The 21068-nt window shown below is 48.8% G+C and overlaps 1 protein-coding gene across 2 annotated transcripts; it reads right to left on the bottom strand.

Annotated features, from left to right (window-relative positions):
- Nucleotides 1-1198: 1198 nt before the first annotated feature.
- LOC148377547 (uncharacterized) lies at nucleotides 1199-21051 on the bottom strand. Of its 2 annotated transcripts, none has more exons than XM_088368192.1 (73): nucleotides 20903-21051; nucleotides 20534-20644; nucleotides 20355-20465; nucleotides 19947-20155; nucleotides 19763-19875; nucleotides 19456-19577; nucleotides 19321-19383; nucleotides 19092-19247; nucleotides 18891-18979; nucleotides 18444-18564; nucleotides 18335-18370; nucleotides 18089-18256; nucleotides 17804-17923; nucleotides 17615-17725; nucleotides 17513-17545; nucleotides 16955-17175; nucleotides 16732-16844; nucleotides 16438-16559; nucleotides 16317-16379; nucleotides 16087-16242; nucleotides 15924-16006; nucleotides 15344-15458; nucleotides 15214-15264; nucleotides 14975-15142; nucleotides 14591-14701; nucleotides 14412-14522; nucleotides 14094-14302; nucleotides 13909-14021; nucleotides 13621-13742; nucleotides 13486-13548; nucleotides 13248-13403; nucleotides 13052-13140; nucleotides 12793-12913; nucleotides 12672-12707; nucleotides 12426-12593; nucleotides 12088-12207; nucleotides 11900-12010; nucleotides 11798-11830; nucleotides 9925-10145; nucleotides 9702-9814; nucleotides 9407-9531; nucleotides 9286-9348; nucleotides 9004-9159; nucleotides 8846-8922; nucleotides 8257-8371; nucleotides 8127-8177; nucleotides 7888-8055; nucleotides 7589-7699; nucleotides 7410-7520; nucleotides 7092-7300; nucleotides 6907-7019; nucleotides 6619-6740; nucleotides 6484-6546; nucleotides 6246-6401; nucleotides 6050-6138; nucleotides 5791-5911; nucleotides 5670-5705; nucleotides 5424-5591; nucleotides 5042-5161; nucleotides 4854-4964; nucleotides 4752-4784; nucleotides 4533-4685; nucleotides 4095-4238; nucleotides 3815-3949; nucleotides 3588-3748; nucleotides 3383-3506; nucleotides 3248-3302; nucleotides 3105-3171; nucleotides 2907-3040; nucleotides 2793-2836; nucleotides 2542-2715; nucleotides 2278-2432; nucleotides 1199-2209 (listed from the first exon to the last, which is right to left on the bottom strand). In XM_088368192.1, exons 3-73 carry the CDS (start codon nucleotides 20404-20406, stop codon nucleotides 2102-2104), a joined length of 8154 nt encoding a protein of 2717 aa, XP_088224318.1. In that variant the 5' UTR covers nucleotides 20407-20465; nucleotides 20534-20644; nucleotides 20903-21051; the 3' UTR covers nucleotides 1199-2101. The 2 variants fall into 2 exon arrangements, with proteins under 2 accessions (XP_088224318.1, XP_088224319.1); XM_088368193.1 differs by having other exon boundaries at nucleotides 9407-9528.
- Nucleotides 21052-21068: the final 17 nt, after the last annotated feature.

Genomic DNA, 21068 nt, shown 5'->3' with positions numbered 1-21068 from the left:
AAAGGATAGCGTAAGGCGTTACCACAAGACAAACAATTCAAAGAGTCACATGTACTTACGGTGGCAAGAAGAAGAAGAAGAAGAAGAAGAAGAAACAAAATCCATAAGCGCACAGAACATACAAAAGTCATCACTCAGTACATGAGAGAAGTGAGTTCAAAAACAACAATGCACATAGAAAAGAGCAATGCAAACATTCTGCACCAGCACATTGCTGAAACTGCCCTCAAGGAGCTGCTGATTGGAAAAAGGTGCCTGGTGTGTAGGCCAGGCAATTCCCATGCCCGCCTCGCTCAGACACTCCCACCACATTTACCCAGTTCGAAATGCCCACAAATCCAAGATGGAGACGATGTGGAACCCGGTACCTTTGCCCACTTCCAGCCCATATAAGACCATGTGGGCTAACATGTACAGGTGTGCCCCTAGTGGAACTCGGGAGCGAAACCAGATGAAACCCATCCTTCCTTTGGTACCCAGGAAACACTCCTTCACCACACTTGGGGCACAACTGGACATAAAGAATTGAGGGTTAGATGAAATCACAGCTCTACTTAGTGGACAAACAGTGTAAGCACACTAGCTTGTAGACAAAAAGAATATTCATCCTGATTTGGGCTGATATGGGATATTCTGAAAAGAGCTAGTATATAAGGCTAATTTAGTCGGCAGAATGATAATCGGTTGGGCCCCGTTCTGAACTGGTATAATGACAAAAGCCTCCACGGCATTTGGTCAAGTGACCGTTTTTCACAACCCTGCAACCAGCCCTTGATGTCTCAAATGTACTGTAAAACAATACTGTGTGTGTTTTTGTCAGTGCCAGAAGGAACCAATTTTATGATTTTCTTGTTTTTTCTTTTTCCTAGAGGCCACGGGAATACAAATGTTTCCAAGTTGTGTGAATAGGTGCTTGTTGAGTATTTGTTTTGTTAAACAGCCTCTGATGTCAGAGTGTTTCAAATATGTAGGACTATTTTCAAATTCTACCTATTTCATCTGATTTGTTAACAGTCCCAGACAGGGGTGCACAAGTGTTTAATTCAACCAAATTTAATTCAACCCAATTCATTGAGAGATCATCTAAAATATTTGCCTTTTGTTTTTAAATTTAGCGAGAATTTGTGTTCGGGGTAAAGTGAACAGTTTAGCTGGCATGGTTTGAATCAGTCAAAAAATGTAGAAAAAAAAACCCGAATCGTAATCAGTTTCTTTTATTTTGAAATTAAGAAAAATCAAATGACTGTGAAAACCAACATTTTTCTGACAGCAGTGATTAAGTCACTTCTGCAATCAGTAATCAAAAATCCAATAATACATGAATTGTAGATTTTGTAACATACCGTAGAAACAACAACAGTGAAAAACACAATTTTTCTGACAGCAGCGATCGAGTAAAAAACTGCCATCAGTTATCAAAAATGCTGATGGAAAATACTGAATTAGTCTACAATTGCAGACATCATTGGCAGTAACATAGCTCACTGTTGATTCACAATTCATTATTTGTAATCATAAAATATAATTTTTTTTTTTTAACCAGAATTAAACAAAAGGCTGTCGAGTCGGGCACCCTTTTCTAAGGGCGATTACGACAAGACAACACAACACGACATGAATATAAAACGAAACAAAGAACAATACCAGTAACCGACTTTGGACTTTCATTCCAGCTCCAAGAGTATTCTTGCCTGTCACGTTCTTACGATTGGGCTCTTTAAAAGCACTGAGACTTCTGTACAATGTGTATTGTTCTTTCAGTGAGTAACTCTTTACGAAAAGGCAGTCAAAGTTGTCAAGCGTGCAAAAAAAAGAAAAGACAAAGTAGACCAAGTAGAGTCGAGTGTTAGTGAACATAGCATGCTTGTTCACATTTCATCAGGACACGACATCTAGTTGGCTAATAACAGCGAAGCTAAATGCAGCTACTGTATGAATTACAAAGGTATGCAGAGGTGTTCAGATTGCAATTTTGATACTATTTATAGTTACTGAGTAGAGTAGGAAAGGGATTAAAAGTTGCTCTTCTTCTTTGATGACTTCCTTGGGGCGCACCGTTGTAGATTTTCTCCACGGGCATCCTGCTGTTGGCAGGCGGACTCTACTGTGCCACCTGTGGCTTCGATGAGGTCTTTGGAAAGTGCACTTTGGGCATCTTGCACATGAAGCTGTTCACTTGGGCGCAAGACATTAGCTTCCATTTTCCAGTCTGAAAGAAAACCATCAGTTTCAGTGGAACGCAAAGGTATTCTTCCAAATGCTCAACGGAGCACCCACCTGCCATAACTGAGCCACGCAGTGCTTGCCGAGGCCGACACGCTGGTAGGGTTCTCCTGCGGCCCAGTGGGTGAAGGTCACCTTGTGGCGGTCCGACCACACAAACATGCCGGGAAGCACCAGGTCATTCAGTCCGGTCCACATATCGCTGGTTTCTGCGGAGGACGGATGAGAACAAAGCTCTCATCTGGTTCTCAGATATTCCACCCATCCGGTCGTTCTACAGAGATTGTTAATTAATCAATCAATCGTTGGGATACGTACCAAACTCTGAGGCACTTTTAACCCACGCCTGCTCCACTTTGGAGCAAATGGACATCAGTTCGGCACCAAAACCACGGCAGACCCGTTGAGCATCATCCCAGTTCTTGACGTCTTCAAAGAATTTGTAGCAGAAACCCGCAAACTCCTCCCAGTCAGGTGCCGAGCATCTGGGCTCTGCAGGCGAGACATCGTGTGAGTTTTCCTTGTCATCAACAGTTGACGTGACATAAAGAAACATTTTTTGAACTCACCTCCATCTGCAAACGTATAAGAATCACCCAGCGGGTCGTCCGAACTGCAAATAGTAAAGTGATAATTAGCTGGTGGCTCTTTATGGGACTTTTCCGTGAAAGTTGGTCACTCACAGTCTGGAGATGATCCCGTTCCCAGTGGAGCCCATGTAGACTGGCTGTTTGGGAGCTCGCATCACAATACAATCTCCTCCGATGTCGTTCTGAATGACGCCAGCGTGAATAGCAGCCGCGCAGATGTGCGAGTCCTGCATTTACACAAAGTTGCAGTCACAGACAAGAACTCGACTGGTGGGTGAGGTAATCATGTACCTTTGAGTAGACCAATGTTCCAGAGACAAAGTGTTTGTCTTTGGCACACCCAGGTGGACAGTAGAACCTGCAGAAGACACACATGTTGTGAAATTGACGACAGGCGGTCATCGTCATGAAACATTGTGTCAAGTGTGACTCACGTCATCGAATCGGTGAAGTGGAGGCTGTTGAACTGTCTGGCACAGGTCATCGCATCTGTCGGACATAAGGCGGGATCATCGCGTGTTTTGGCCTTGTTGTTTTCGGCAAGCAAAGCAGTAGATTGTGTTGCTCACCGTCATGCGCGCATCCCAAGATGTCAAAGCGGAGGCCAAATTCTGGACGACTCTCCAGCGGCAGGATGCGGACATACTTAGCAAATGCCGGCGTCTCAAGCAGATGAGTTCCACCACCGATGAACTACAAATAGGATGTTTGCTTGTTTGTTGTGACAATTTTGGAGGGTGAGGTTGAGGTCGACTCGATTGTCCCTGCACTCACCTTCCCGCCTGGGTGTTTTGTCCATTTCCTCCGATTAACGCTCACCTTCATCTCAAGTTGGATGTCCCAGGAGCGAGTATTATCGCTATCACACCCCTGGGTCACGATCCCCGTCACCTTTCTCATGTAACCGAGGTTCACCTGGATCCAGCTGCCGACGGCTGGAGGGGACAAGACATTAGAACGCTCAGGAGACCACAGTGCCAAGCTGTCATTTTTCTGCGTACGATCTTTTGACGGCTTCCAGCAGGACTCTCCATTGAGGCGGGCTTTTTCTGGGGTGGCGTCTTCCATCGAGGAGGAGGCTTGGAAGAGAGAGTCTGCGAGGCTCCCGTCCGCAATGCCCAGACTGTCAAGACATACTGAGGACAGCCAAAAGTCATTTTCATTTGGAACAGATGCTTCAAGGCCAATTAAAATACAAATCTCGCCATCTATCCTCTTGTGGGACTCCTTGCATTATTTCTTGGGATTGCAGAGCAGAAGATCACGAGACGCAAAGCCCACCTTTGTGTTCACAGCTATAGACCATCTCCAGATATTTGGAGGTGGCAGGGCAGGAATCGTCCTCCAAAAGCTCAATGCGGCATTTTTGCTGGCCGTTGCACATTTTCCTGTAGCGAGGGAGGATGCCTTCCACTCCGCAATACTCTGCAAGTTACAACACACCACTGAGTCTGAGTGGGCCTGATGAGCATTGATGCACCTGAATGAGTTCAGCAAGACAAAGTCGAACAAAACTAGCACGTTTCTGCATATAGACTCATTCCGGCGTCTGAGCGGTTTGTAAGCTTTGGTTCATTTTCATTACGTTCGACAGCATGCCAAAGTTCTTTGGAGACTTCCAGGAGGAGACCAAGCAAAACATTACTGAATGAGCCTTCAGAGGTAGGTGGATAAATGCCTTAATTGGCGGCATCAAAATGGTGGCTTCTCAGGTCTTACCGTCGTCGTATGAGTCGCTGTCCAGCAAGCAAATGTCGTCACTCCGCCGACCGTAAAAGGCGGACTGGATGCTGATGCGACCTTGCTTCTGACCCTCACTCTCACATACAAGGTCAGCAGAATGGTTGTTGCAGACAAGGATCTCCTTCAAGCCTGAAAAAGCATTGTCAGGTCATTTTTGCCTAGGATTGTTTGAAGCCACTGTTTAAGACGACTTACCGTCATGAGGCTGGGGAGGTTTTGGCGTGTTTCCTGCGAGAAAACAGCCAAAGATGTGAATCAGCACATTGTGAGAATCGTCTGAGCGTCGTCACGTCTTACCTCTTTTCTTGCAGATATAGCCCCTCTTCTTCCTGCAATCATCAAACTTCCAGCGGCCGTTGCTTGTGAGTAAGGAAAGACAGGAAGCGCCAGAGAGGTCACCGGGGTCATCTGGAAGGAGACCACAGATGCTCAGCTCCGTTCCTCCGCAACATCGGAGACAAACATTGGTTAGGTTTTTGACCCACCTCCGTCCATGACCACGTAACGAAACGGGGATCCGTCAGTCCATTCGCTGCCGTCTTTCGTGATGTTGTTGTTGGCGCCCAACCACAGAGAGGGAGAGCTCGGCAGAAAAGTGTACAGACCTTTGGAGGTGAATGGTAAAATGTGCAACAAGAGTTTGAAACATTCTCGTTGGCGCTCTGCTCGCAGGGGGGAGCAAAGATAGACCAACTGCTCATTGGTGGCCACGCTGTACCGATGAAGAGGCACGTGATTTGAAATAAATGTTAAATGCGTAAATGTTAAAGGTGGTCAGCGGAAACAAACACAGGTGACGTCTGGAGCCCCGCCCGTGTTGGGGGATTTGAACACCTCTGATTGCGACCGGACAGACAGACAGCCTACTTTGTATGAAGGCCTGTTCGCGTGAGTCGGCGATGCTGAGCAGGTTGCCTCCGCGGCGGAGGCAGTCGTCTCGCGCCTTCTGCCACGTCTTGGTGGGTCTGCGTTGGATCAGGTAGCAGAAGTCGTCGGAGGATCGGTCCGGCCACCAGCCGCACTTTGCACTCCAGCCTGCAAGCGAGACTCAAGTCATTTGAGGGCAAACCGGTGACAAGAGACCACGTGTCGACTGCTGGGTGGGACGCCCACCTGCCGGCGGAGGAAGAACAAACTCTTGGACCTTGGCTGCAAGGAAAAGAGAGGAGTCATTAGCACTCTTAGATAGAGGGAGCACATGGAAGTGCAAGGTGAGTGCTCTTCATTTTCGGACCTTTTTTACAAATGAATGGCCGAATATTGGTGCAGGGCCAGTCCTCAACTTGTCCAGTTGGCGACAGTGCACAGCAATCACCACGTCCTGTCGGCCCGTTTGGCACCCACGCAATGTTGCCCTGCGGACGACACGCCGAACATGACTTTGCCGCATTTGGTGTAACTTGCGTGTTTGGTGGAACCTTTGCCCTCCGATATGACACCTTCATTCAGGGCAAATGACAACGTTTGTAGACTGCTCTAAATGTTTCATTTACTGTAGGCGTTGCGTCGCTCCACTCAAAGTTGTTCTTGTTCTTCTTGAGTCCCACCCAAGCTTGCAATCCTCCTACATCTGGCGCATGAGCTTGAAGATATCAGAGAAGCGAGGAAATTTAGCACAAGAAGAGCATTCAAATTTTGTGAAGTGCTAGATGACGATTGCTGGTATCGGCAGTTGGTCTTGGCGCTCACCGGCCAAGAATTGGCTATCAACCAGTGATTGGACGCTGGCCAGGTGACCGTTCCATTCTCTGCAGAACTTCTCGGCTGCCTCCCAAGTTCGCTTCATCCCTTCAAAGTGATAGCAAGAGTCCCTGTACAGGAAGTCGCCAGTGCCGCAGTAGGAAGCTGAAGCCACCAAAAAAACATGGATTACAAATCCACAACAAGACGTTGCAGGTGTGGAAAAAAAAGCCTCGCTGCCACTCACTCTCCACTCGATTGTAGCCGAATGCGTAGTCTTTGTAGGAACACAGCCGTCCGTCCGGGCAGGCTGCAGGGGGACGACGTGATTGCAAGTTTTTCTCCTTTGAGCGTTAACGTCACAACGGACGGGCAGACTTACCGTCGAGCGGCCGCTCGCACATGTACGCCAATGAGGATCCGCACGAGCCATGTCTCCACTTTCCAGGCTGACTCTCTACGTGCACACCTTGGTTGACGTACGCGCAGGATTCATTGTTGGAGCTGTTGAAAAAGGTCGGGAAAAAGGAGACACACATGCGACAAACGTGCCAATTTGGAGGCTTTTCCTCCTTTCTCATCAATACTCTCAAAATTCGCAGATGGGATCCATAATCTCGCTGTGTGTTCCGCCTGACACCAAAAGGACGCAAAGAGGTGACCTTCTTACCTTCTATCTTGACGCGAGTCCCAGTTGGCGTAGGTCGGCGTCACGCCGGTGTCGGACAAAGACAGTCTTTTTTCTCCTGCTTCAAAAAACTGACACCAGGCCACGTCGCAGTTCTGCCGAAACCAATCGCAGGTGACGGTTAGGTACCAGTGGAAAGTCAACGTATTCTACCGCTTTCGTCTCACCAGATTGGAACGTCCGATCCAGAACGGCTTGTCGCCCATTTGCTCCTTCACAAAGCTTTCCTCGTGTGTCGAGGTGATGGAGACCAGGTCGCCGCCCTCCCAGACGCAGTCGTAACGAGCCCCCAGCCAACCGTTGGTGGTCTCCATCTTCTTGTAGCAGTTGGAGCCAAAGCGTCGCCACCCTTTGGTCCTTTCACATGTCTGAACGACTGAGGAGACATTTGGGGATTACGCACTCAGTTTCAGGCAAATGCGTCATCTGCATCGACTCACATGAGACAAAAAATTGTGGAGAATTGGCCGAGCATCTCGTCTTACCTCTTCTCTTGCAGACGTAGCCGCGCTTCTTCTCGCAATCGACAACCTCTATGCCGCCCTTGCCACTGAGTAAGGAGTTGCATCGTCGGCCGGGGGGGTCACCAGGGTTACCTGGAGGGAGACCACAGATGCTCAGCGCTCCTTTGTTCCTTCATACATCGGCCAGGTTTTAGACCCACCTGCGCCCAAAAGGACGGAACTCGGTGAGGATTCGTCAGACTGCTTGCTGCCAACTTCAACAATGATGTCGCTGGCGTCCAACCACAAAGAGGAACCGCTTGGCAGAAGCCCTTTGGGTCAAAGGTGAATACAGAACAGAAGGTTGACTGACGCATCTTACAGAGGCAAGTGCAAAATGCTTAACTAAAACAAAGTGTGGGTGAAGTCTGGGTTGGTGGGGGTCACAAGCTTATTTTTGGTCTTTTCTTTGGAATGACAGAAACTCGGCAAAAAGCGCAGCAGACTGTAGACGGCCTACCTCGTATGAAGGTATGTTCGTTCGAGTCGGTGATGGCGAGCAGGTTGCCTCTGAGGCGGGTGCACTTGTCTCGCGCCTCCTTCCAGGTCTTGTTGGCCATGTCGTGGATCAAGTAGCACAAGTCGTTGGCGGGGTTCTCCCGCCACCAGCCGCACTTTGCACTCTTGCCTGCAAGCGAGACTCAAGTCACTTGAGGCCAAACAAGATTCTGCAAGTGGGCTGCAGGCTGGGACGCCCACCTGATGCTGATGCCGACGCCGGAAGAAGCGGAAGAGAAGCTCTGGCCTTGCCTGCAAGGATGCGAGAGGGGTCAAATATGAGAGAGCAATGAGAAGACAAAGGGCAAATGGGAGGTTGTGACTTTCTGACCTTTTTGACAGATGGATGGACGAAGGCCAGTACAGCCCTCAAGCTGAATTTCTCCATTCTCATTCAATTTTGCGCAGTCATCTGAATTTTGAATGAGGTTCTTTGTGACGTTGTCCTGCAGAGGATACAGCGTGTTTGGTGTTGCAATTGCTCAGATGGCTTCCCGCGAAATTTCCTTCAAAGGCACCTCACTGGTTCAAATCTGTTTTTCTTCTTAACATTCTCATCATTTCCGGAACCAATAGAAATTGTTGCGATACTCCAACCTGAGTTTCAGATTGAAGCTTTCCAAACCCTAAACTGTTAATTTTTATTCTGAAAAACGTTTTCCTGTGAAATGCATGGTGAAATCTTATTGTTTTTTTTTCTCTTATATATCACAATTCTAAGCCATCAAACTAAAGGACATTTTTGACTTCTTGTAACAAATTCAAATCTATTTAACAGGAAGACCATTCTTGTCAGATTTCTCCTCTCTATTGAATCAACTGTGCTCTACTAAAATGACAGTTTTTAATGTTTTGCTTTCCAACATGACAGCTTCATGAGTGACAATTTTTTAGACCTGCGTTGCAAATGTGTCACTTACTGTAGATGATCCGTCGAACCACTCAAATGTTCTTTTCTTGAGTCCCAGCCAAGGTTGAGATCCTTCTCGCACGTGAGCTTGAGGAAAGCAGAACGAGCAATTGTGACGATGTCGAGAAAACATGGCGGGACGATTGGTCAGTTTGTCTTGGCGCTCACCAGCCAAAAATTGTCTGTCGACCGGTGAGGGGATGCTGGCCAAGAGACCTCTCTTTTCCTTGCAGAAATCTTCAGCCGCTTGCCAAGTTTTAGGCGTCCCCTCAAAGTGATAACAAGAGTCCTTGTACAGGAACTCGTTAGAGTCACAGTAGGAAGCTGAAAGCCAAAATAAACTCATTAGAAAACCACAACGAGACGGAGTAGGTGTAAAACGAAAAAGCAACTCATTAGGAAACGACAACGAGAGGCTGCGGGTGTCAGAAGAAGCGTCGCTCCACTCACTCTCCACTCGACTGTAAGTGTAACCCAAGTCTTTGTAGGAACACGGCCATCCATCTGGGCAGTCTGCAGAAAGATGACATGGTTGCACTTTTCTCCTTTCACGTCAAACGTGCAGACTTACCGTCGGGCGACCGCTCGCACATGTACGCCAATGAGGATCTGCACGAGCCACGTCTCCACTTGCTAGGCTGACTGTCTCCGTGCACACCTTGGTTGACGTACACGCAGGATTCATCGTCGGAGCTGCTGAGAAAAGTCGGAAAAAGCGAGACACATCCGACAAACGTGCCAATTTGGAGGTTTTGCCCTTTTTTTCTGATGAAAACTCACCCCCAAAAGCATTTTTTTAGAAAGCAATTTGAAAATATCACCGTGCATCCCACCTGACCCAGGATGCAAAGAGGTGATCTTCTTACCTCTGGTCTTGACGCGGGTCCCAGTTGGCGTAGGTCGGCGTCACACTGGTGTAGGACCAAGTCACACTCTTTTCGCCCGCTTTAAAAAACTGACACCAGGTCTCGTTGCAGTTCTGCAGAGTCCAAACTCATTGTCAATGGTGTACCGATAGTGAGCCAACAGCCACTTGCTCGCGGTTCCATCTCAACTACCAGTCGCCAGCCAACAGCAGCCTGCACTTACCAGATTGGAGAGTCCGATCCAGAACGGTTTGTTGCCCATTTGCTCCATCACAAACATTTCCTCGTCTTCAGAGGTGATGGAGACAAGGTCGCCGCCCTCCCAGAGGCAGTTGTGACGAGCCCCCAGCCAACCGTTCGGGGTCTCCATCTTCTTGTAACAGTTTGAGCCGTGAGGACTCCATCCGTTGACTGTGTCACATGTTGGCTCATGATGGGTTAAAGCTGAAGAAACATCAAAATTCCCATGGTCATTTTCCAACCTTTGGTAAAAAGAACTAATTCAGCAAACAAGCAAGAATGCACGCCACCTAATTCAGCCAAATTGCGTCACCTGCATGACTGACAATCCACAATTGACACGACTTACAAAGGACTTGGGCATTTAGGGCTATTAGCCTAAAATAATAGAGTCACAAAAAAAATCAACAAGGCACATTTTTAAACGTGACATTCATTAACCAGCTTCAGGATGCTGAATGATTTCATGGACTGTTGCACATGTCAAAAAACGGAGGAAATTCAGTCCACTTCTGTCATTCTGCCCCTCGGACAGAGAAAAATGTGTTGTTGGTGGTGTTTTTTTTTTTGCTCATGTGCAGCCCACAGGATGGCGCTACAGGTCAAGAGTCCACATTCAACTTTTTTTATTTTCATTCATCACCAAAATATACGTTTGCAATCTATGCAAAGGAAGACGTCTTTTTTAATACAGCTACAGAACAATTGGAGCTCCCTTTTTTTTTTTTCCAGGTAGTTACACAAGAAAGAGCTCATGCCCAGTTGTACATTTGTAACGCATCACTATTCCATCAGCGCAATGGGCTAGCTCGTCAACATTTAAGAGGAAAAAAAAAACATTGAAAAAAAACTGGCTGAAATTATGCTCTCATTTGTTTTTGCTTTTGGCAAAATCTCAGTGGGGAAAATGCACTACATGCAGCGTATGGGGCGCTGCAACAAAAGGACCTCCAAAGCGACAGGAAAAAAGTTACTTTGAATTGCTATTTTATGCATTTATTTAACAGCTGTCTGTTCACGTGTGATCATTAACAGAGGCGCTGCACTGATAGGCGCCCCGCTGCTCTGTGCCCCTCACCTCCGCCCACACACACGCAGAGGCGCTCCAAAGCAACGGAGCCTTCTCGAGCATGCGAGTATTTTCTAAAGAATTCAGGTGATGCTTTGCACATTTTATCTTGTACAAGTAAATGTTGTCGAATAGAACAATTCCATTTTGTAAATGAGTAGGACTGTACACTTGACCATCAACCCCCGCATCCCTGGTTGTCATAAGGCCACCCCAGCTGATGCAGGGCCCCCCTCGGCCACCCCGATGAAAAAGTGCATTCAACTCAGGACATTGGCAAACATATTCTTCTTAAACAACATCCAAAATATTGGGCCATTAAAATCACCTTTGATCACTCGTGTCAAATGAGCAGGGTTACTCCCCAAAGCACAGGTGGTTCTAGACGGTTTCACCCAGGGGGGTGTCTCCAGAAGAAGGTTGGAGGTTATACACACCCCCACCCCACACACACACACACACACACACACACACACACACACACACACACACACACACACACACATTTCTGCATTCCCTGCATGTCACATTTTTCTGCATCGCGCATAAATATATTTACATAATACATATCTTAATGCAATTTTCAACTCGGGCTGCTACACATGATTATTTAGCGAATAGAATAGTCACCAATGGTATGGTCACTATACTGCGAGCTGATCTTGCATAACCCTCATTAGCTTACAGGCTGAATTCTTTACGCTATGAAAGTAAAGTAAAAATAAAGACAAGCATCGTCATGTCATTTTTGTTTTGCATCGTTTGAAGTCACCGTTCAGAGACTTACCATGAAGAGGCTGCTGAGGCTTTGCCGGGATTCCTGGTAGACAAAAGCCAAAGACACGAGTCAGCATGCTGTGAGAATCCACTGAGCGTCGCCACGTCTTACCTCTTTTCTTGCAGATGTAGCCCCTTTTCTTCCTGCAATCGGCAAACTTCCAGCGGCCGTTGCTTGTTAGTAAGGAAAGACAGGATGCTCCAAAGAGGTCACCGGGGTCATCTGTAAGGAGACGACAGATGCTCAGTTCCATTCCTCCGCAACATCGCAGGCAAACATCAATTGGGTTTTGGACACACCTCTGTCCATGAACATGTAACCGAACGGGGATCCGTCAGTCCACTCGCTGCCGTCTTTCATGATCTTGTTGTTGGCCCCCAACCACAGAGAGGGGGCGCTCGACAGCGAAGTGTACAGACCTTTGGAGGTAAATGGTAAAATGTGTTTGAAACATTCTCGTTGGCGCTCTGCTCGCTGATGGCTCGCTGACTGCTCATTGGTGGAACGCACTATCGTATATTCCAGTATATTAGCGGTTGTCCAAGGAAACCAAATGCATGCATGTGAGGTCTGGAGCTCTGCCCATGTTGGGGGAATTCAACAGCCCTGATTGCGACCGGACAGACAGACAGCCTACTTTGTATGAAGGCCTGTTCGCGTGAGTCGGCAATGCTGAGCAGGTCGCCTCCGCGGCGGAGGCAGTCGTCTCGCGCCTTCTGCCACGTCTTGGTGGGCCTGTGCTGGATCAGGTAGCAGAAGTCGTCGGAGGATCGGTCCGGCCACCAGCCGCACTTTGCACTCCAGCCTGCAAGCGAGACTCAAGTCATTTGAGGGCAAACCGGTGACAAGAGACCACGTGTCGACTGCTGGGTGGGACGCCCACCTGCCGGCGGAGGAAGAACAAACTCTTGGACCTTGGCTGCAAGGAAAAGAGAGGAGTCATTAGCACTCTTAGATAGAGGGAGCACATGGAAGTGCAAGGTGAGTGCTCTTCATTTTCGGACCTTTTTTACAAATGAATGGCCGAATATTGGTGCAGGGCCAGTCCTCAACTTGTCCAGTTGGCGACAGTGCACAGCAATCACCACGTCCTGTCGGCCCGTTTGGCACCCACGCAATGTTGCCCTGCGGACGACACGCCGAACATGACTTTGCCGCATTTGGTGTAACTTGCGTGTTTGGTGGAACCTTTGCCCTCCGATATGACACCTTCATTCAGGGCAAATGACAACGTTTGTAGACTGCTCTAAATGTTTCATTTACTGTAGGCGTTGCGTCGCTCCACTCAAAGTTGTTCTTGTTCTTCTTGAGTCCCACCCAAGCTTGCAATCCTCCTACATCTGGCGCATGAGCTTGAAGATATCAGAGAAGCGAGGAAATTTAGCACAAGAAGAGCATTCAAATTTTGTGAAGTGCTAGATGACGATTGCTGGTATCGGCAGTTGGTCTTGGCGCTCACCGGCCAAGAATTGGCTATCAACCAGTGATTGGACGCTGGCCAGGTGACCGTTCCATTCTCTGCAGAACTTCTCGGCTGCCTCCCAAGTTCGCTTCATCCCTTCAAAGTGATAGCAAGAGTCCCTGTACAGGAAGTCGCCAGTGCCGCAGTAGGAAGCTGAAGCCACCAAAAAAACATGGATTACAAATCCACAACAAGACGTTGCAGGTGTGGAAAAAAAAGCCTCGCTGCCACTCACTCTCCACTCGATTGTAGCCGAATGCGTAGTCTTTGTAGGAACACAGCCGTCCGTCCGGGCAGGCTGCAGGGGGACGACGTGATTGCAAGTTTTTCTCCTTTGAGCGTTAACGTCACAACGGACGGGCAGACTTACCGTCGAGCGGCCGCTCGCACATGTACGCCAATGAGGATCCGCACGAGCCATGTCTCCACTTTCCAGGCTGACTCTCTACGTGCACACCTTGGTTGACGTACGCGCAGGATTCATTGTTGGAGCTGTTGAAAAAGGTCGGGAAAAAGGAGACACACATGCGACAAACGTGCCAATTTGGAGGCTTTTCCTCCTTTCTCATCAATACTCTCAAAATTCGCAGATGGGATCCATAATCTCGCTGTGTGTTCCGCCTGACAACAAAAGGACGCAAAGAGGTGACCTTCTTACCTTCTATCTTGACGCGAGTCCCAGTTGGCGTAGGTCGGCGTCACGCCGGTGTCGGACAAAGACAGTCTTTTTTCTCCTGCTTCAAAAAACTGACACCAGGCCACGTCGCAGTTCTGCCGAAACCAATCGCAGGTGACGGTTAGGTACCAGTGGAAAGTCAACGTATTCTACCGCTTTCGTCTCACCAGATTGGAACGTCCGATCCAGAACGGCTTGTCGCCCATTTGCTCCTTCACAAAGCTTTCCTCGTGTGTCGAGGTGATGGAGACCAGGTCGCCGCCCTCCCAGACGCAGTCGTAACGAGCCCCCAGCCAACCGTTGGTGGTCTCCATCTTCTTGTAGCAGTTGGAGCCAAAGCGTCGCCACCCTTTGGTCCTTTCACATGTCTGAACGACTGAGGAGACATTTGGGGATTACGCACTCAGTTTCAGGCAAATGCGTCATCTGCATCGACTCACATGAGACAAAAAATTGTGGAGAATTGGCCGAGCATCTCGTCTTACCTCTTCTCTTGCAGACGTAGCCGCGCTTCTTCTCGCAATCGACAACCTCTATGCCGCCCTTGCCACTGAGTAAGGAGTTGCATCGTCGGCCGGGGGGGTCACCAGGGTTACCTGGAGGGAGACCACAGATGCTCAGCGCTCCTTTGTTCCTTCATACATCGGCCAGGTTTTAGACCCACCTGCGCCCAAAAGGACGGAACTCGGTGAGGATTCGTCAGACTGCTTGCTGCCAACTTCAACAATGATGTCGCTGGCGTCCAACCACAAAGAGGAACCGCTTGGCAGAAGCCCTTTGGGTCAAAGGTGAATACAGAACAGAAGGTTGACTGACGCATCTTACAGAGGCAAGTGCAAAATGCTTAACTAAAACAAAGTGTGGGTGACGTCTGGGTTGGGTCCGAGTTGGTGGGGGTCACAAGCTTATTTTTGGTCTTTTCTTTGGAATGACAGAAACTCGACAAAATGTTGACGTGAGTCGGTGGTCTCTCGATTTGACTTGCATGGATTCTTTCATCAAGCACGTCAGCCGCGCCAAAAAGCGCAGCAGACTGTGGACGGCCTACCTCGTATGAAGGTATGTTCGTTCGAGTCGGTGATGGCGAGCAGGTTGCCTCTGAGGCGGGTGCACTCGTCTCGCGCCTCCTTCCAGGTCTTGGTGTGCTTGGAGTTGATTAGGTAGCACAAGTCGTTGGCGGGGTTCTCCCGCCACCAGCCGCACTTTGCACTCTTGCCTGCAAGCAAGACTCAAGTCACTTGAGGGCAAACGAGATTCTGCATGTGGGCTGCAGGGTGGGACGCCCACCTGATGCTGATGCTGACGCCGGAAGAAGCAGAAGAGAAGCTCTGGCCTTGCCTGCAAGGAGGCGAGAGGGGTCAAATATGAGAGAGCAATGAGAAGACAAAGGGCAAATGGGAGGTTGTGACTTTCTGACCTTTTTGACAGATGGATGGACGAAGGCCAGTACAACCCTCAAGCTGAATTTCTCCATTCTCATTCAATTTTGCGCAGTCATCTGAATTTTGAGTAAGGTTCTTTGTGACGTTGTCCTGCAGAGGATACAGCGTGTTTGGCGTTGCAATTGCTCAGATGGCTTCCCGCAAAATTTCCTTCAAAGTCACCTCACTGGTTCAAATCTGTTTTTCTTCTCACCATTCTCATCATTTCCGGAACCAATAGAAATTGTTGCGATATTCCAACCTGAGTTTCAGATTGAAGCTTTCCAAACCCTAAACTGTTAATTTTTATTCTGAAAAACGTTTTCCTGTGAAATGCATGGTGAAATCTTATTGGTTTTTTTTCTCTTATATATCACAATTCTAAGCCATCAAACTAAAGGACTTCTTGTAACAAATTCAAATCTATTTAACAGGAAGACCATTCTTGTCAGATTTCTCCTCTCTATTGAATCAACTGCGGTCTACTAAAACGACACTTTTTAATGTTTTGCTTTCCAACATGACAGCTTCATAAGTGACCATTTTTTAGACCCGCGTTGCAAACGTGTCACTTACTGTAGATGATCCGTCGAGCCACTCAAATTTGGCTGAGCTTTTCTTGAGTCCCAGCCAAGGTTGAAATCCTTTTCGCACGTGAGCTTGAGGAAAGCAGAACGAGCACTTGTGACGATGTTGTGAAACATGGCGGGACGATTGGTCAGTTTGTCTTGACGCTCACCAGCCAAAAATCGTCTGTCGACCGGTGAGTGGACGCTGGCCAAGAGACCTCCCTTTTCCTTGCAGAAATCTTCAGCCGCTTGCCAAGTTCCATTCCTCCCTTCAAAATGGTAACAAGAGTCCTTGTACAGGAACTCGCCAGAGTCGCAGTAGGAAGCTGAAAGCCAAAAGAAACTAATTAGGAAACCACGAGATGGCGCTGGTGTCAAAAGAAGCGTCGCTGCCACTCACTCTCCACTCGACTGTAAGTGTAACCCAAGTCTTTGTAGGAACACGGCCATCCGTCCGGGCAGTCTGCAGAAAGACGACATGGTTGCACTTTTCTCCTTTCACGTCAAACGTGCAGACTTACCGTCGGGCGACCGCTCGCACATGTACGCCAATGAGGATCTGCACGAGCCACGTCTCCACTTGCTAGGCTGACTGTCTCCGTGCACACCTTGGTTGACGTACGCGCAGGATTCATCATCGGAGCTGTTGAGAAAAGTCGGAAAAAGCGAGACACATCCGACAAACGTGCCAATTTGGAGGTTTTGCCCTTTTTTTCTGATGAAAACTCAGCCCCAAAAGCAATTTTTAGAAAGCAATTTGAAAATATCACCGTGCATCCCACCTGACCCAGGATGCAAAGAGGTGATCTTCTTACCTCTGGTCTTGACGCGGGTCCCAGTTGGCGTAGGTCGGCGTCACACTGGTGTAGGACCAAGTCACACTCTTTTCGCCCGCTTTAAAAAACTGACACCAGGTCTCGTTGCAGTTCTGCAGAGTCCAAACTCATTGTCAATGGTGTACCGATAGTGAGCCAACAGCCACTTGCTCGCGGTTCCATCTCAACTACCAGTCGCCAGCCAACAGCAGCCTGCACTTACCAGATTGGAGAGTCCGATCCAGAACGGTTTGTTGCCCATTTGCTCCATCACAAACATTTCCTCGTCTTCAGAGGTGATGGAGACAAGGTCGCCGCCCTCCCAGAGGCAGTTGTGACGAGCCCCCAGCCAACCGTTCGGGGTCTCCATCTTCTTGTAACAGTTTGAGCCGTGAGGACTCCATCCGTTGACTGTGTCACATGTTGGCTCATGATGGGTTAAAGCTGATGAAACATCAAAGTTCCCATGGTCATTTTTCAACCTTTGATGAAAACCAGATTTCTGCATTCCCTTCACGTCACATTTTTCTGCATCGCGCATAAATATATTTATATAATACATATCTAAGTGAAATTTTCAACTCGGGCTGCTACAGATGATTATTTAGCGAATAGAATAGTCACCCATGGTATAGTCACTATATTGCGAGCTGATCTTGCATAACCCTCATTCGCTTACAGCCTGAATTCTTTACGCTATGAAAGTAAAGTAAAAATAAAGACAAGCATCGTCATGTCATTTTTGTTTTGCATCGTTTGAAGTCACCGTTCAGAGACTTACCAATAAGAGGCTGCTGAGGCTTTGCCGGGATTCCTGGAAGACAAAAGCCAAAGACACGAGTCAGCACGTTGCGAGAATCCACTGAGCGTCGCCACGTCTTACCTCTTTTCTTGCAGATGTAGCCTCTTTTCTTGCGGCAATCGTCAAACTTCCAGCGGCCGTTTCTTGTGAGTAAGGAAAGACAGGATGCACCAGAGAGGTCACCGGGGTCATCTGGAAGGAGACGACAGATGCTCAGCTCCATTCCTCCGCAACATCGCAGGCAAACATCGGTTGGGTTTCGGGACACACCTCTGTCCATGAACATGTAACCGAACGGGGATCCGTCAGTCCACTCGCTGCCGTCTTTCGTGATGTCGTTGTTGACGCCCAACCACAGAGAGGGAGCGCTCGACAGAGAAGTGTACAGACCTTTGGAGGTAAATGGTAAAATGAGTTTGAAACATTCTCGTTGGCGCTCTGCTCGCTGATGGCTCGCTGACTGCTCATTGCATGCATGTGAGGTCTGGAGCTCTGCCCATGTTGGGGGAATTCAACAGCCCTGACGGCAACCTGACGGACGGACGGACAGCCTACCTTGTATGACTGTCTGTTCATTTGAGTCGGCGATGCTGAGCAGGTCGCCTCCTCGGAGGAGGCAGTCGTCTCGCGCCTTCTGCCACGTCTTGGTGGGCTTGTGCTGGATCAGGTAGCAGAAGTCGTCGGAGGATCGGTCCAGCCACCAACCGCACTTTGCACTCCAGCCTGCAAGCGAGAGTCAAGTCACCTGAGGGCAAACCGCTAACAAGAGACCACATGTCGACTGCCGGGTGGGGCGCCCACCTGCCGGCGGAGGAAGAACAAACTCTTGGACCATAGCTGCAAGAAAGGAAGAGGGATGGTTATGAGAGAGCATATAAAAGTGCAAGATGATTGGTCGTCATTTTCTGACCTTTTCTACAGATGAATGGCTGACTTTTGGTGCAGGGCCAATCCTCAAGTTGACCAGTCGGCGACAAGGCAGAGCAGCCACCACGCCTTTTCGGCCCGTTTGGCACCCACACAATGTTGCCCTGCCGACGACACGCCAGGTGTGACTTTGGTGCGTTTGGGCTCGCTTCCCACCGCATTTCCTCCAAAATGATGAGTCCTTTTTTCCTCCCACTGATCGATATTTTCTCAACCCTTTCCTACAGTATGACTTGAATTCATTTGACAATTTTCTTCCAGTTAATGCTTCAGCTGATTAATACCTTCAATGTTTATCTCTTTTTGTAACATGGTGATCATTCTTGCCAAAGTCTAACTTTCATTGTTCTGTAGAATTTGGCTTCCGATATGACACCTTCAGTCTGAGCAAATGACAACTTTGGTAGACTGCTCTAAACGTTCCCCTTACCGTAGGTGTTGCGTCGCTCCACTCAAAGTTGTCCTTGTTCTTCTTGAGTCCCACCCAGGATTGCACTCCTCCTGCATATGGCGCGTGAGCTTGAGGATATCAAAGGAAGGAAGGAAATTTAGCACAAGAAGAGCATCGTGTCAGACATTGTGACGCGCTAGGGGACGATAGCTGGCATCGGCAGTTTGTCTTGAAGCTCACCAGCCAAGAATTGGCCCTCAACCAGTGAGTGGACGCTGGCCAGGTGACCGTTCCATTCTCTGCAGAACACCTCGGCAGCCTCCCAAGTTCGCTTCATCCCCTCAAAGTGAAAGCAAGAGTCCCTGTACAGGAAGTCGCCAGTGTCGCAGGAGGAAGCTAAAGCCGCCAAGAAACATAGATTACAGAAGCACAACGGCAGGTGTGGAAAAGAAGCGTCACTGCCACTCACTCTCCACTCGACTGTAGCTGAATCCGTAGTCTTTGTAGGAACACAGCCGTCCTAACGGGCAGGCTGCAGGGGGACGACGTGATTGCATTTTTTTTCTCCTTTCAGCGTCAACATCAATAGAACGTGCAGACTTACCGTCGAGCGGCCGCTCGCACATGTACGCCAATGAGGATCCGCACGAGCCATGTCTCCATTTTCCAGGCTGACTATCTACGTGCACACCTTGGCGGACGTACGTGCAAGATTCATCGTTGGAGCTGTCGGCAAAAAGCGTGAGAAACGAGACACACATCCGACAGACGGGCTACGTTTTTTTTCTCCATTTTCTGATCAAAAGTATAAAAAGGTGCTTCATGGCATGCTCACACAATTTAAAAAAGGGGTTCCAAAATCTCCCCGTGCATCTTGCCCGACACAGGACCCAAAGAGGTGACCTTCCTACCTTCCGTCTTGACTCGAGGTCCAGTTAGCGTAGGTCGGCGTCATAGCAGTGTCGGACCAAGTCAGCTTCTTTTCTCCCGCTTTAAAAAACTGACACCAGACCTCGTTGCAGTCCTGCCATGGCAAAAACAATACTGGTTGTCACTCAAGTACCAGTAGGAAGCCCACTTGCGCTTCCGTCTCACCAGATTGGAGAGTCCGATCCAGAACGGCTTGTCGCCCATTTGCTCCGTCACAAACTTCTCCTCATCCTCCGAGGTGATGGAGACCAGGTCGCCCCCCTCCCAGACGCAGTCGTAACGAGCCCCCAGCCAACCGTTGGTGGTCTCCATCTTCCTGTAGCAGCTGGAGCCGAAGCCGTGCCACCCATTGGTCATTTCACATGTTTGAATGCCTGAGGGAACATTTTGGGATTACTCTGACGTAATAACGCAACGGTTTTTGTCTTCTTTGCTAGAATAAGTCATTCAGTTTCAGCCAATTGCGTCACCTGCATCACCACTCACATCAGAGCACAAACTTTACAATTGCCACTCTGGTCCTCTCGGCTGATAACGCAAGTTGGGGAGAATCGACCGAGCATCTCGTCTTACCTCTTCTCCTACAGACGTAGCCGCTCTTCTTCTCACAATCGACAACTTCCATGTCGCCCTTGCCATGATGTAAGGAGTTGCAGCGTCGGCCGGGGGGGTCACCAGGGTTACCTTGAAAGAGACCACAGATGCTCAGCGCTCCTTCGTTCCTTCATACATCGGCCAGGTTTTAGACCCACTTGCGCCCAGAAGGACGGAACTCGGTGAGGATTCGTCAGACTGCTTGCTGCCGACTTCAACATTGGTGTCGCTGGCGTCCAACCACAAAGAGGAACCGCTTCCCGGAACCCCTTTGGGTCAAAGGTAAATAGAGAACACAAGGTTGAAGCATCTTACAGATGCGAGTCCAAAACGCTTAACTAAAATGAAGTGATGGTGATGTCTGGGTTGGGTCCTTGTTGGCGGGGGTCACAAGCTTATTTTTGGTCTATCCTTTGGAATGACAGAAACTCGGCAAAATGTTGACGTGAGTCGGTGGTCTCTCGATGGATTCTTTCATTAAGTACTTCAGCTGCGCCAAAAAGCGAAGCAGACCGAGGACGACCTACCGTGTATGAAGTTGTGGTCCTGTAAATCGGTGATGCCGAGCAGGTTGCCTCTGCGGCGGGCGCACTCGTCTCGCGCCTCCTTCCAGGTCTTGGTGGGCAAGTCGTGGATCAGGTAGCAGAAGTCGTTGGCGGGGTTCTCCCGCCACAAGCCGCACTTTGCACTCTT

Source organism: Syngnathus floridae, unplaced genomic scaffold, assembly GCF_059516105.1.
Source record: "Syngnathus floridae isolate MCC-2025c unplaced genomic scaffold, RoL_Sflo_1.0 HiC_scaffold_129, whole genome shotgun sequence".
In the NCBI taxonomy this organism is placed as follows: Eukaryota; Metazoa; Chordata; class Actinopteri; order Syngnathiformes; family Syngnathidae; genus Syngnathus; species Syngnathus floridae.
This window is presented reverse-complemented; position numbering and strand designations above follow the sequence as displayed.

Coding starts and splice junctions, on each gene's coding strand:
- LOC148377547 (XM_088368192.1), bottom strand. CDS start 20,406: ATGGAAGTTGTCGATTGTGAGAAGAAGAGCGGCTACGTCTGTAGGAGA. Junction 19,384..19,455: donor GTGCGAGCGGCCGCTCGACG/GTAAGTCTGCAC, acceptor GTCCCCCTGCAG/CCTGCCCGTTAGGACGGCTG. Junction 4,965..5,041: donor TTACGTGGTCATGGACGGAG/GTGGGTCAAAAA, acceptor GTCTCCTTCCAG/ATGACCCCGGTGACCTCTCT.